Source organism: Tasmannia lanceolata, unplaced genomic scaffold (genome assembly GCF_043159265.1).
Source record: "Tasmannia lanceolata isolate RefF3 unplaced genomic scaffold, GAP_Taslan_0.1 ptg000006l, whole genome shotgun sequence".
Lineage (NCBI taxonomy): Eukaryota > Viridiplantae > Streptophyta > Magnoliopsida > Canellales > Winteraceae > Tasmannia > Tasmannia lanceolata.
Genome location: NW_027518683.1, coordinates 12,644,637 through 12,658,870, shown reverse-complemented (window position 1 = coordinate 12,658,870; position 14,234 = coordinate 12,644,637). Strand labels below are relative to the sequence as shown.

Here is a 14,234-nt window from a genome sequence, read left to right as displayed (position 1 = left end):
TTTCTTGCATGAGAGAGCAGCCACCTCATGAATAAAGACAAAATCTGTTGAAAAGTGAGCCTATGTCGCTCCTCTCTCATGCAACAGACCAACTGCAAAATGCCTTCCGCGATGGTCCCTACCAAAAAGACAGGCCTGTGTTAAGTTAGGGAAGAAGCTTGAGTGTAGATTACAAGTTATAAGTGTAAAGATGACTTTGTGGCCGATTAAAATTATAAATTTTACGGATTTATTATATGATTTATTCGTGTAGATTAAGATTTTGGAAAAATATCTACATAAATTGGATTAGCCTTTAGCTGAGTTGGTTAAGGCTTTGTTCTCCAATACTGAGGTCAGGTGTGTTCAAATCCAGCTAACCTATCAAAAATAATAAAATAAAAGATCTACAAAATTTTTATTTAATTTGCAAGGGACCATCTCAGAAGGAGGTGGCTAAATCTCAACTGGCTTGCGAAATGCCTTCTGCGATGGTCCCTAGCAAATCCCAACTCAAGATAGAGTTTTAAAATTTTAAATACACTTTTAGCATTATCAAATTGAGAAAATATTTTGCTGGGAAAACTAATCACCTAAATAGGAAGTGTACCCTTAATTAAGAGAAAATACTTGGAAAGCTAGAAAAATTTAGCTTTTGAAGCGAGCTCCCCCGCCCCCCAAACTAAGAAGCTTTCAATAGTAATAGAATGCACACTTAAGATTATCTTGTGAAAGCAATTTTTGAGCTAGGACAATTTGAGGTGGCTCCTCTTTTTTTTTTTGGGGGTTGGCCATACACGTGCAATATGACCCCTCATTTGGGATGACCACACATGTGGATTTTAAATATCAAGGAGTTGTTGAGTTTTGAACCCAAGATATGTCGTGAGGCAATTGCTCTAATACCACGCAAAATAACCAATTGCTCCAAAAAGCTCAAGCGGTTGAAGATGACGTTTCGAGTTTACACGATTTCGGTTACATTCTCCACCGATCTGAAATTTCAGGTTTCGGTGGAGAACGAAACCGAAATCGTGTAAACTCGAAACATTACAAAATTTCGACCTAAATTTCAGCCGAAATTTAAGGAAAATCCCAATAAATAAGGAATTTTAACGTTATTTAATATCCTCCGGAAATTTCAGCCAAAATTTTAGGATGAGATAAAATACAACTATATTGGTTTCGTTTGATTTCATCCAAAATCTCGAAATTTAGGCTGAAATTTATTCCGAAACCGAAATTTAAAACCTTGGTTGCACCATATAGATTTTGATAGTCAAGCCCATAATTACTGTGCAACAAAGAGGTATTGGGCCAAGCTTGAGCAATTATCGGTGAAGAACGGTTAAGTTTTGAAAGCTTGGTAAAGATTCTAGTGAAGAGGAGCTTGAAGAATTTCATCACAAACTAACCTTTGTTTTAGAGCTCTGTGTGGTTTACTTTTGATTTCTTTGATTTCAGAGGTGTATGAATGGATTGAAGGATGTTCATATGGATTGGGAGAGAGTGGTAAATTCTAGAGATTTCACTAAACTTGGATAAATTACAAAGAGAATCAATGCTGCTTATATAGAGCACTTACATGATGAACATATAAAGAAGAATATAATAAACATGGAAAGAGATTAAGTGAGAAGGGAAAGAGATAATTTAAATCTAATCTAGTTACCTAATAAGCTTACCTACCTCAATTTACCACCAAATTAAATCAAATCTTAAACCCTAATTTATTAAGCTTGCTCCATCCAATCAACTTTCCTAATCTTCCACCAAGATGATCCAACGATGGGATTTCATACTCTAACAGAGAGAGCAATCAAAATTCGCTCAATTTTTGAAAGACAATATTCTCTGTCTAGTCGATTGACATAACGTATGACCGGTCACATTCACTGATGGACACTCTCTTGCAATGCAACTATTAATTCGGTACAATAATCTCCCAAAAACATAAAACTTAGTTGTAGAAAAAGAAAAAAAGAAAAAAGAAAACCTAAGTATTCTACTATCCAAACACAGCAATTTCAATCAGACACATGAACATGCATCCTCATGCCCACACCCACTCCTAAGCTTGTGCCCACACTCACTTGTATGTGCACGTGCACGTGAATGCAGGGACACACCTGCCGGCATCCATATAAGAGAGAGAGAGAGAGAGAGAGAGAGAGAGAGAGAGAGAGAGAGAGACCGTTACACAATTGAGCCTTTTAAACCCAAAGTTTAACCTTATGAACCCAATTTGGCTCTAGACCATCACACAATTGAGCCTTTCGAACCCAAAGTCTAACCTTCAGCTAATTCCACCATAATTGGATGATTAAAAACCTTTATCAAAACAAGTGCCTTTAGGACTTAGAAGCCCGTTGAAGAAGCTAAATTGCACGATAGTCTCGGGCCGCCTGATGAGGATCTATCAAATCAACAGTTCGCCCATAAAATCTACGTGGGATTTGACCTTCATCAATAAGATAGTATATTAATAATGATCATCTGGCTAGTAAACTCCTAAATAAATCTCTGGAATTTTAATGACGATAGTGTGCTCATACCTTGCACTATTTTTTGTATAATAATCCTTCCTCTTATTTAATTTAACATTGTCAATGCCGTGAACAAAAAATAATTTGAGTACTTAATCAAACAAAAGAAGACAACAATAAATGAATGACTGCATTCCTTCCCATATAGTCTCTGTCTCTAACATGGGGAGGCATCAGAGCATTCACGTTTAAGGCCTTGAGGAAATCGCTTAACATCGGGGCAATAGTTGTAGATTATGTAATTCTTCTGCACCCATTTCATCTTCTCTTGGCTTGTCGAACCCAGCTCTTGCATGAGCCAGGAGTTTTCCGAGGAGGGAGATGTGGAACCACAAGAAGAAGCACCAGAAGCCCAGGCATTGCAGTGAAGTTTCTATAGGAGGCACTGAAGGGCGCTTGTGTCCAATCAGATTTTATGAGCCCACCCCTTGTTGTCTAGTTGTCTGCATTCCAAAGACTAGAGTAGATCCTCATGGGTTGGTTTTTTTAGGTATGGAATGCCAATTGATTCCAAGTTCTTGAATTTTCTGATGGGAATTCCATCCACATAGAAGCTGAAAGGGAGCAAAAATGTAAGAAGCATAAAACAATTACTTTTCAGGAGTGGGTGTTTGATGATTAGGTATATATATACTTAAAAGGGCTTAGATGATGTTTTTGGGATTCCATAGGAAGGAGTAGGTGTGAAAATCTTTGGTGAGGTCGAACCAGAGATAGAATTGCTGCTCTCTGTTACCCTTTCCTTGGGCCAAGACATTGGTGTGGACGATATATGGTTTCTACTGAGGTTACCAAGGAACTCGAAGTCGATTTCGTCCCATGTAGACCCTGGTGACTTTAGCTGTAACAAATTTGAGTCATGTAGCTATAAACAGAGAGGCATAGACTATGAAGGAACATGAAGATCAACCAGAAGCATATGTACTAAGTAGTGACGGTGCCAGCAGAGTTACCGGGGACGAGCTTCAATTCCAAATCAATCTTGCAGAAGAGAAACTCATTTTTGGATTGGAAACCCGAGCCAGAGTACTTATCGAGGGACAATGTAAGCATTTCTCCGTTATTTAATGTCTTTCCACGCCCATCACCCCATGTGATGTTGAAGTCTTGGTAGAAATTACCAGCAGAAGCAACCCTTAGACAGCTTGCGAATAGCAAGGGCAACATGACCATCCAAGTATTAAAAGAAGAGAAAAATATCATTGTTTTAGCAAGTGATGTCCTGTGATACAGAGATGGAATGAAAAGAAATTTGGCAATGAGGCCTTTATTCAGCGAGGGTGTAAGTGGTGGTGAGAAAAGGGCGATGAAATTTCCGCGAGTGCGCTTGGGAGGCTTATGGTTTCCGAGTCAATCGCACATATCATTGTCCTCAAAATGCGTCCTTTTGTTGGCCTTTTTTATGTTGAATGTGAGTATGTGACCATCTATCAGTGAATCACTAGAAATCTCTAGAAGGTTAATCTTGTTTCTATGTTGGGACCCACCGGCAATCTAATCGTCAAATGTCTAGGATTAGGATCACACCTACGTTTGATTGGGGGAAGGGTTTCACCAAAGCCTCACATCATAGGATCCACCTGGTGAATTAGGTAGATTATCCTATGGTGGGACTCAGTTTTACGGAATACTATAGGGCACACCTGTATGGATGATCTAAACTATCCATTTGGCAGTACCCACCATATATGGGTTGTGCCCCTACAGTTTAATGGCTCACATTATCTAGAGAGCTGGCCCTCACCTTACTTTTTTGTGGTCGTGTATTCACTCGCAAGAGCGAAAAAAAAGTAGGCTCTTTTATTTCCATAGGATGTTCCGTTATTTCAAAAAATACTCTACGGCCTGCACTATAGGATGATCCAAACTGTCCATTTGATGGGCCCCAATCTACATAGGTTGTGCCCAAAAATTCATTTCCATGAGATGATCCTAGCCCTCCAATCTATAGAGGAACCACAAATGGACGGTTTGAATCATCCTATGGTGCAGGCCGTACGGCACTTTTTGAAAAATACTGGAATATATGAGCTTACACCATATCAAATCTCGTGGTTGCAGGGAGAGCAACCTTCTTTTTATACCTGCGAATAGATCAAATATATCAATATTTTCGCCTTCCACCGGGATTTGTTAGGCAATGTTGCAGGAGCTATTATGCGGCACAGTTTTTCATGAGAGACAGCACCTCCGATGAATAAATTGAATAGGACCAAATATGCTGCTATGTGGCTGTTGTCTCTTGCAAAAGGGAGCTTTCGAAATAGCTTTTGGACTGGCTGGGATTGATGGAATCCTTAGAGATGAAGAAGGAAATACTCTATGGGCATTTTCAGGCCCAACAAGGGTAGCCGACTCAAATAAGACGGAGATGAGGGCGGTGCGCCAAGGTATAATGATGCTGGAGCAATGTGATTTAAACTCTAAACAATGTTATAGTGAAGGGTGATTCATTAAATGTAATTAAGTGGGTCATTAAATGTAATTAAGTGGGTCGAGGGATCTTCTTGTCCTCCTTGGAGGTTAGCTCTGTGGATGGATGAAATATTGGAGCAAGTGGTGGGTCACTCCTTTTCATTCCATCTTGTAGTGAGATATATCGGCTAATTCTGAGGCCGATAGGTGGACAAGGTTGGAGTTGGAAGTGTTTGATTTCCTACCACATTGATTGCATTTTTGTGGCACTGCAGACTTTTTTTATTGTTTTGATCATCTCGATCGGTGGTGGTTTTCTTTTGTTTTCATTAATACAAATCTTTGCCATTCCAATAAAATAAAATAAAATAGCTTTTGGCGAATTAGCCTAGTAAATCCCATAAGATCGATAATAAGATTAGATGGATCATATGCAATTTAATTAAACTAACTATATAAACGAGTTAATATAATTACACCTAGAACTATGAGAATTACATGATTACTTGATCTAGCTACATGCAAGAAAATTAAAGTAATTTAATTAATGCATGAAATAATATAAAATAAATTAGAAATTAGAAATAAATTTAACCTATAATGGGCCCAGGCTGCAATCCTTATCTTGAACCCATGGAGAACTGGAGAACCCTTTCATCTTTGCCTTCACCCAGGCAAATTTGGCGAGGGATTTGGTAGCGTCCATCGCAGAAGGCATTTCGTGATGGGTTCAAGGGGATTGATGTCTTGATGATCTAGATAGCCTTTATATATGCTGGGGATTTATGAGCTAAATCCTTTAAAAATCTGTAGTCTAATTTCAGAAAAACCCTCTCGGTAGGCAAATCTAAAGATTAAAAAGTCAGTTTTTTTCATAAAAAAGCAACTAATTTGCTCAAACTTGTGGAAGAGATCAAATGTTATTTGTAAATAGTAAAACCCTAGTTTTAGAGTTAGATTCTGTGGTTCTAATCTTAGAAAGAGTTGTAGGAAATAATAAAACCCATTTTAGAAGCAAATCCACATCTTTAGAAACTCTTAAAAGTGATCAATGAGGCAACTCATAAATCAATGAAATAGACCATCAATCAAGGGTTGGAGAACTGTCAAACACAGTTTTGTACCAAAATTGTCTTGAAAGCTTTATCTATCAGTAAGGGCAATCCTCTCAAGGGTTTATTGCTCGGAAGTCCTCGATCTGTGTAAAGTATATGTACCTCAATGACTCAGAAATACTCTAATCATCGGAATGCGACTCCGCGGGTTTTGACTAATCTCAGGTAAGTCCAGAACAAAATGAGCTGTGCACGTATGATGAGGCTTTTTTTTATTTGCATAGAAGGCCTTTCTTTGTGTTGACAATCTTAGGTAGAAGATCCTGATTCAGTGATTTGGAAAGACGGTCAGACAAATAAGTGGCCCTTCTAGATACAAGGGAAAAGGAAATAGAACCATATACACCAGGGGCGATGCCAGAAATTTTGAATAAGGGGGGCAAAAATTATAGTAATTTTTTTTCTCCAAACAAATGAAAGCAATATTATAGTTTCCAAAAAAAACCCTCATATATATTCCATCACCAACATACATTGAGGTAAACAAAAATGACATCTTACAATTTTAGAGTGCAAAACCTAATAACATGACCATAAGAAAATTTTATAGGCTTCCTCGACGCGGTCTCATTTTTTGGAAACGACACATGATTGTCTCATCATCGATGTTACCAAAAATATCCTTCTCAACATATGGAATCAAGCAATCAGCCATAAATTGATCCGACATTCTATTGCGTAATCGATTCTTCAAGATCTTCATGGCAGAAAAGGCCCTCTCAACGGTTGCAGTTGCTACTGGTAAAATTAGTACCAATGTGATGAGCTTGTAAACAAGTGGATACAAGGCATGCTTTCCCTTCTCAACCATTTTTTCAGCAAGATCTCCAATTCCTTTCAAATTCACAAAGTGAGTATTAGACCTCATATCAAGAATATATGTTTCAAGTTGGTTGTCTAATTCTTTTGTAGAATATTGAACTTCCGGAAATTCTTTTAGATAAAACTTAGAGAGTCGAATCAACTTCTCTTTATCAAATGCATAAAATGAATCACTTGGATTCAAACACGCTACTCATAGAAGCAACTCTGTATTTGCTTCATTGAAACGACCATTGAGCTCTTGAAGTTGCAAGTCTATAACTTGAAAAAACAACTCAACTTGAAAATGGTGCAAGACCGTTCTTTTATCTACATGCCGTCGCACTCTTCCGGGAACAACATAAGTATCAACCATGTTAGGGACTTCTATGTCATGTTTAGCACAAAATGAAGAAATGTCATCTAACAAAGAATTCCATCCATTGTCTCGCATCAATTGTAGTCGTTGTTTTGATATTCTCACTAATGTCATGGCATTCACAATATCTTGATCCTTCCTTTGTAATGCTTGCGACAATTCATTTGTAATTCCCAATAAACTTATCATCAAATGAAGGGAAAATGTGAATTCAAAAGTTTGCAATGATTTCAAGAGATTATGTGCTTCATGCCTTTGATCTGAACTTAACTTCATATCTTTGACAATAAGATCAAGCACATCAAGAATAGAGGAAAACATATATTCCAAACTAACCAGTGTTCTATAGTGTGAGCTCCAACGTGTATCCCCCGCACGTTTGAGTGTGGTCTCTTGATTAAGTCCTTGTCCATTTGAAAGCTCACCATTTTCAAGTGCTTCCTTAATTTTTGCAAGTTGAATCTCCTGAAGAATATCATGGCGCTTACAAGAACCCCCAACCACATTTACTACATTTGTAACTAAAAAAAAGAGATCGGAGATGTTCATATTTTTTTTTGCAACACCAACTAATGCCAACTGTAATTGATGAGCAAAACAATGAACATAGTAAGCATATTCATTCTCCTTCAAGATTAGTGCTTTAAGACCATTAAACTCCCCTTGCATGTTACTTGCCCCATCATATCCTTGACCACGAAGTCTCGATATGCTCAATTTATGCTTGGCCAATATTGCTTCAATTTCTTCCTTAAGGGATGTAGCAGTGGTGTTGGGAACGTGAGTAATACCTAACAAACGCTCAACCACATGCCCAAGCTTATCTACATAACGTATAACTACGGCCATTTGCTCCTTGCTAGAAAGATCACGAGCTTCATCAACCAAAATAGAAAACAATGAATCCCCGAGATCTTTAATGATTGAGTTAGTGGTTTCAATTGCACATGCACTCACTATATCCTTTTGGATATCTGAAGTCACTAGTTTGAGATTCCCAGGACACTTCTCCACACAAACCCTCTTCATATCTTCATTAATCATGGTCATGAACTTCAAATGCTGACGAAAATTTCCTTGGTTAAGCGAGTCACAAGATTCATCATGCCCGCGAAAAGGTAAACCTTGTTCTAAAAGGAATCGAGCATTCAAAACTGAAGCATGCAAGCGAATTCGATAGTCACTTTGTTGTTGCTCTGTTTGCTTATTTACCAACGCTTCAATATGTTGCTCTTGATTCCTAAGAGCTTCACATTTACTCGAAGCTTGATTATGAGCACTATTAGGACCCCCTATATGTTTTCCAAATCTTTCTACTTTCTTCCAATTAGAGAACCCCTTAACAACAAAAGCATCACAACTTCCCACATGCTCCTTACTATCCGATTTAAAAAGATAGCAACACAAACAATAAGCCGCGTCTTTTGCAATGCTATACTCCAACCAAGTAGGATAATCATCAAACCACTTTTGATTAAACCGCCTATTCTCTTTTCCTTGCATAATTTGAGGAAAATCATGATTACGTGGTTGAATTGGACCCATTCCTAAGTATATCATTCGAACTTTTGGCGCCTATCATTATGATGATAATCAATTATTGGCCTTCTTAATCCGGGATCAGCAGGAGGATTTTTAGGATCAAGTTCCAATCGAATTCTTTTAGAATTTTCTCGTTCTTTGGTGGGGATAATTGAAGTTGTAGGAGGGGTTATCAACCTTAACGACGGTACTCTCGAAAAATATTTTTCCATACCTAAAAAAACAAACAAGAAAGACAAAGAACTTCTATCACTATATCAAAAAAATATTTAATTATCAATCACTATATCAATGTAAAAGAATGCTAAAAAAATTATTCACTAACTATTGATTCAATAACAATTAGTAATGACTTACCCTAAATAAAAAGCTTCCACAAATCAGAACCCAATAGATTGAAAACCCAACAAAAATAAACTACAAAACTTAACCATTGTCATAATAGTGGTTAGAAAGATCTAATCATACCTTTTAGCTTTTCTTATCCATTTAATTTCATCTAGACTAGTAACTTTTCAATTGTACTATCACATTGTTCAAGTTATATATAATTTTCATGTGGCTAAAATTTAAAATGTTTGGTGAAGTGATTGAAATCATGTGGTTAAAAATTTTATTGTTTACGCCCAGAAATACACCAAAACAGGATACTTGCTCCCTGCACATGATTGTTGATACATTTAACAATTGAAAGTTTTACTTGCTCCCTGCACATGATTGTTGATACTTTCATTTTAACAGAGCTAGAGGAAATGAAGCAGATGGTTTCTATGGAGGAATTAGGAAACTACACAGCAAGGGGGAAATCTCAATGTGGAAGCAACTGTGGCCAAAAGAAATCTTGGAATAAGTTATGATGAACTCAAACAATAGAGCTTTCCGCTCACAAATTCACAATTGCTCTGTAAATGACTATATGAGCCCACTTGTCTGAAGTTTCTACTCCACACCAATGAGCTGTGTATTAGCATTTAATGATAGAATGATTTAGGAGCTTAACACAACCTTAACACAGCCTTCAATTTTAGCTTGGGTCCACATTTAGAGAATTAGAGGTCATGTTTTTTTACATCAAGTGAGAATCGCAGCAGCTGTTTCATTATTGTTGGATGCAAGCCTAATCATCAGACTTATTCTATCTTAATCAAACACCTCCTCTATGAAAAGGGAGTCACTGGACCAAGCGGTGAGATGAGTGTCGATTCATTTTCAAATGGTGCCTCAGTGCCTCTAGTTAATGTTGATGCGTCATCAAACAGTAGAGGGCCGCAAAAGTAATACAGAATGCTCTGAATCAAACAGATTATTGGAATTTGGAAATTTCTCTTTCTCTCCCAACTAACTTAGAAAATGTAGTAGTAACAAAAAACAATAAATTTACAGGCAGTAAAGGCCCTCCTTTATGACTTTCCACCACATGCCGTTATGCGTGGAACAAAAAACCGAATGAACCAAAAACCGAATGAACTAAAAACCGAATGAATCAAAAACCCCCAAATCAGAAATTGAACCCTGGCTACCATGAAATTGTTGCAAAAAAATCAAAAAATGAGAGCATATAGAAACCCCCAAATCAGACCCAAAAGACTAGAAAGTCTAGAATAGTAGATTAGCAGAAATGTCTGCTTGAAGTTTCAACAAAAAAACGGGCAAAAAATAAAGAGAGAGAGAGAGAGAGAGTGAGTACCTGGCTGCAAAGTTTACGTTTTTGCCGGAAAAATGAAGCTGCGGCATGAACAGCCGGTGAGAAGTGAAAACTGAGAAGAGGCAGCTACTCAGCTAGGGTTTTCTTTTGCCTTGAACCGTTGAACGGTGAACTCGTGAGGAGTGAGGACAGAGGAGGTTTATAAGAAATGAAAGTTATAACTTATTACTTATAAGTGAAAACAATAAAGTATAAAAAAAAATATTAAAATATTCAAGTAGATATTTTTCACAAAAAAATAAGGGGGGCAATTGCCCCCCTTATGCTTCAAGTGCCATCGCCAGTGATATACACATAGATCTTTTATCTCATCTAATCAAAGTATCTTATTTATGTGATATTTATTACACCGGACGAGTACATTTTTTAACATTTGAGAAAAATGAAGCAAATAGAACAAACAACAATTCAAATAAAGAATGGGTCTGAAAGCAAAATCTGTGTGTACTCGGAACAATAATAGGGAGAATGAATTCCAATGATTTCTTTAGGAATTAGGCACGGCTGCATTCCGGTGGGAGACCTTGAGGAAAACGCTTCAAATCAGTGCAGTAGTTATAGATCATGAAATATTTCTGCACCCATCTCAGCCACCGTCGGTTCGAAGAATCGAAATCCTGGGTCAGCCATGCGTTGGACAATGAAGAAGGGGAGTTTGAAGCACAAGAAGAGGTGCCAGAAGACACCACACATGCATTGGCAATGAAGTTTCTGTATGAGGCAGTGAATGGGGCATCCGACCAATTTGTTTTGACAAGCCCACCCCTCGTTGCCCAATCATCTGCATTCCATAGGCTGGAGTAGATCCTCATGGGTTGATTCTTAGGGAAAGGAATCCCAATAGACTCTTGATTCTTGAAGGTTCTGATGGGAATACCGTCCACAGAAAAGCTGAAAGAGAGCAAAGCAAACATAAGAAAAACAAAATTAAGGTATGTGTAAAGAAAATCATTTGGTAAGATCATTGCAAGTGTTACTTATTAAGGGATTTGAGGGCTTACACAATCTGAAGTGGATTCCATAATACGGAGTAGGTGTGGAAGGCTTTGGTAGGATCAAACCAAAGGTAGAATTGCTGCTCTCTGTTTCCCTTTCCCTGAGTGAATATATTTGTATGGAGAATGTAAGGTTGTCCACTAATGTTACCAAGGAATTCAAAGTCAATCTCATCCCACGTTGGCCCTAGAGATGATAGCTGCAATAGATTTAGAACACATAGGATATCAGTTACAATAATTGAATAATTTAGACTATTCAAACATGATGTAAGTACATAGTAAGAAGCCAATGGATTCAACACTTACGTAGTAGGCTGTGACGGTGCCGGCGGAGTTGCCTGGAACGAGTTTCAGGTCCATATCGATCTTTCCGAAAAGATATTCATTATACGATTTAAAGCCAGAGCCAGAGTATTTGTCAAGGGACAATGTCAGCAATTCTCCATTATTTTGTATCTTAGCACGGCCATCACCGAAAGTGAGCTCGAAATTTTGATAGAAATTACTAGCAAAGGTACCCATTAAAGAGCTAGCTAATAGCAAAACCAACAATGTTTTCATGGATATAAGAGAAGAAGAAGCCATTTTTGCAAAATAGGCAGTGATGGAATGGGGGTGGGTGTTAGAGACAGATGATGAGATGCTTTGATAGATAAAGAGAATGGGTAGTGAGGCATTTATATAGGCAAGTTAGAGAGAGGGAAAGGAAATATCCGTGAAGGGTAGAGCCTTTTGATCTAGTGCAACTAATATTATGAAGTGCTGTATAGCTGGCACCTTCGGTATTGAAAGCTGGAATTAGTTTCCACGTCGCGTGTTTTGGTTTTTGGTGCTTTTGTTTAGTTGCGTAACGAATAGAAAGAAGCGTTGTAGACCTGGAAGCCTAGTATTGAAAGCTGGAACTTGTTTTCGCGTCTTGTGGTTTGGGTTGGTGCTTTTTTGTTTAATAGCATGGTGGAACCTGCTTTATTTCTAGGCGTATGTGGTTCTAGCTAGGAGTCATGGAGGACTAAAATATAGGTTCAAACGAGGTGGACAGATCCCAGATACTTAAAATCATTTTGAAATGCTAATGCTTCTTCCATAGAAGGTTCGAAGTGGGTAGGACTAAAATATAGAGTCAATGGTTTTGCCAAGGAGGCATAATAATTTTGTTTGATTTTTCCTAACAATTATTAAGTCATTTACACAAACAAAATGGGGTAGAAAATGTAGTAATAAAGATAAAGTTAGGGAAATGATCTTTTCACCCCCATGTCGTACTTGGGCGGTTGGGCCTCACCCCTTCCTTCTAGTGTATTTAGAACTACTCTTGTTACACTAGAAGGGGTATGGCTTAACGCACGAAAAGGGGGTGAAAATATCACTTCCCTAAACTTATGGCACAAACAAAAGAGTGGAAATATCATTTCCCTTTGAACTGAATGAGTTAAAGAATGTGTGGAAACCTACACAATTGTTTCCAAGTACTTCTCCTATATATATGTAGTAGTCGGGCAATGATTCGTGCACGTGAGACATTCATGAACTTGTGATTGGACTATGAGATTAGAATGACCATTCATATTGTGAGTCCTATTTTGGATAAACCATAAATTTAAAATTACATTCATATGTGATCCTAACCGTAGTTAAAAATTGTGCATATGATTGAAAAAAACTACTGATATTGACACTATCATGTTCTGATAATGGGGTCGAGCTCATTGTTTATTTTAAAGGGAAATGATATCAGGACAACCATGTTAATAATCGCACAAAGGAAGGAAGATTCAAACTTTGTGATTGGACAAAACCACTAAAGGACAAACTTGTAATTTTGAATTAAAATTTGATATAGTGCATTGGCAACTAGAATGGGACCTTCTATTAATATTTTAGCTTTACTATTTTATTCTATTTTATGTCTATTTACATAAATTAATGCATATGCCAAGGTCTGAGGCAAAGGCAGAAAATGCGTAGGTACTCCTACAGAATTATATAGAAAAATAGATGCTGTTGCTGATCATACGAGAAGTGACCAGAATAGAAGACCTCCTATTTAGTATAAAATCATCATAACCAGTACACCTTACATATTATATGCATTAAATATACGAATAGATTCTCCATACCTTAGTGGCTTAGTAGGAACTACTAGGAACAAGTGGCGGAATGCCATGCGCGCGAGGTGTGTTTCCCATTCAATCTAGGATTCTTATTTTAGGAGTGTTTTATTCTAGAGTCTGAGGTTGGTTTGGGTTTTAGAGAAACCATGCATATTAGGTTTTTGGTCTAACAAGCTCAAGTAGAGAAATTGTATTTTCTTTGATTGATAGCGACCTAGTAATATTTTCATCTATTGTTTTCTCCCTTAAGAGGAGGGGGGGGGGGGGGGGGGGGACATGGGTTAGTCACACGGGATTTTAAATCCTATGGGGACTTCTTGGATTTTGGGTCACTCTTAGAATGTCGGGACACCTCAAGCAGGGACTTTAGTAGGGATTTCAGAGTGATTAGGTCTTTGAAGATTTGTGTTAATCTTGGAGACTTGAGAGACCGTGAGGTCCTAAAAAGTTTTACTTTCTAATTTTTCAAAATTACCATAGAGAGCTTGCAGGCCTAGAATGTGGATCCAAATAAATAAATGATGTTCGGTGCACAAAAATGTGTCCTAATTAATATTTCTACTCACATTTCATTCGGTTGGGGGGTTTGTTCTATTTTGATTATCTTATGAGATGAGTGCATTTTTATCATTTTTCATCCTAG

General features: G+C 37.6%; 2 protein-coding genes across 2 annotated transcripts; both read right to left on the bottom strand.

Annotated features, from left to right (window-relative positions):
* Positions 1 to 7,070: 7,070 nt before the first annotated feature.
* LOC143878740 (uncharacterized) lies at positions 7,071 to 8,780 on the bottom strand. Its single transcript, XM_077380983.1, has one exon. The coding sequence runs from the start codon at positions 8,778 to 8,780 to the stop codon at positions 7,071 to 7,073; it is 1,710 nt and encodes a 569-aa protein (XP_077237098.1).
* Positions 8,781 to 10,783: 2,003 nt separating this feature from the next.
* On the bottom strand, positions 10,784 to 12,143 carry LOC143879744 (putative xyloglucan endotransglucosylase/hydrolase protein 23). Its single transcript, XM_077382281.1, has 3 exons — positions 11,787 to 12,143; positions 11,484 to 11,677; positions 10,784 to 11,373 (listed from the first exon to the last, which is right to left on the bottom strand). The coding sequence occupies exons 1-3, from the start codon at positions 12,063 to 12,065 to the stop codon at positions 10,977 to 10,979; spliced, it is 870 nt and encodes a 289-aa protein (XP_077238396.1). The 5' UTR covers positions 12,066 to 12,143; the 3' UTR covers positions 10,784 to 10,976.
* Positions 12,144 to 14,234: the final 2,091 nt, after the last annotated feature.

Bases quoted from the DNA above. Each gene is read 5' to 3' on its own strand.
- LOC143878740 (XM_077380983.1), bottom strand. From the start codon at position 8,780: ATGGGTCCAATTCAACCACGTAATCATGATTTTCCTCAAATTATGCAA.
- LOC143879744 (XM_077382281.1), bottom strand. From the start codon at position 12,065: ATGGCTTCTTCTTCTCTTATATCCATGAAAACATTGTTGGTTTTGCTA. The intron at 11,678-11,786 runs GTAAGTGTTGAA...AATCTATTGCAG, and splicing joins GCACCGTCACAGCCTACTAC to CTATCATCTCTAGGGCCAAC. The intron at 11,374-11,483 runs GTAAGCCCTCAA...GCTCTCTTTCAG, and splicing joins TGGAATCCACTTCAGATTGT to CTTTTCTGTGGACGGTATTC.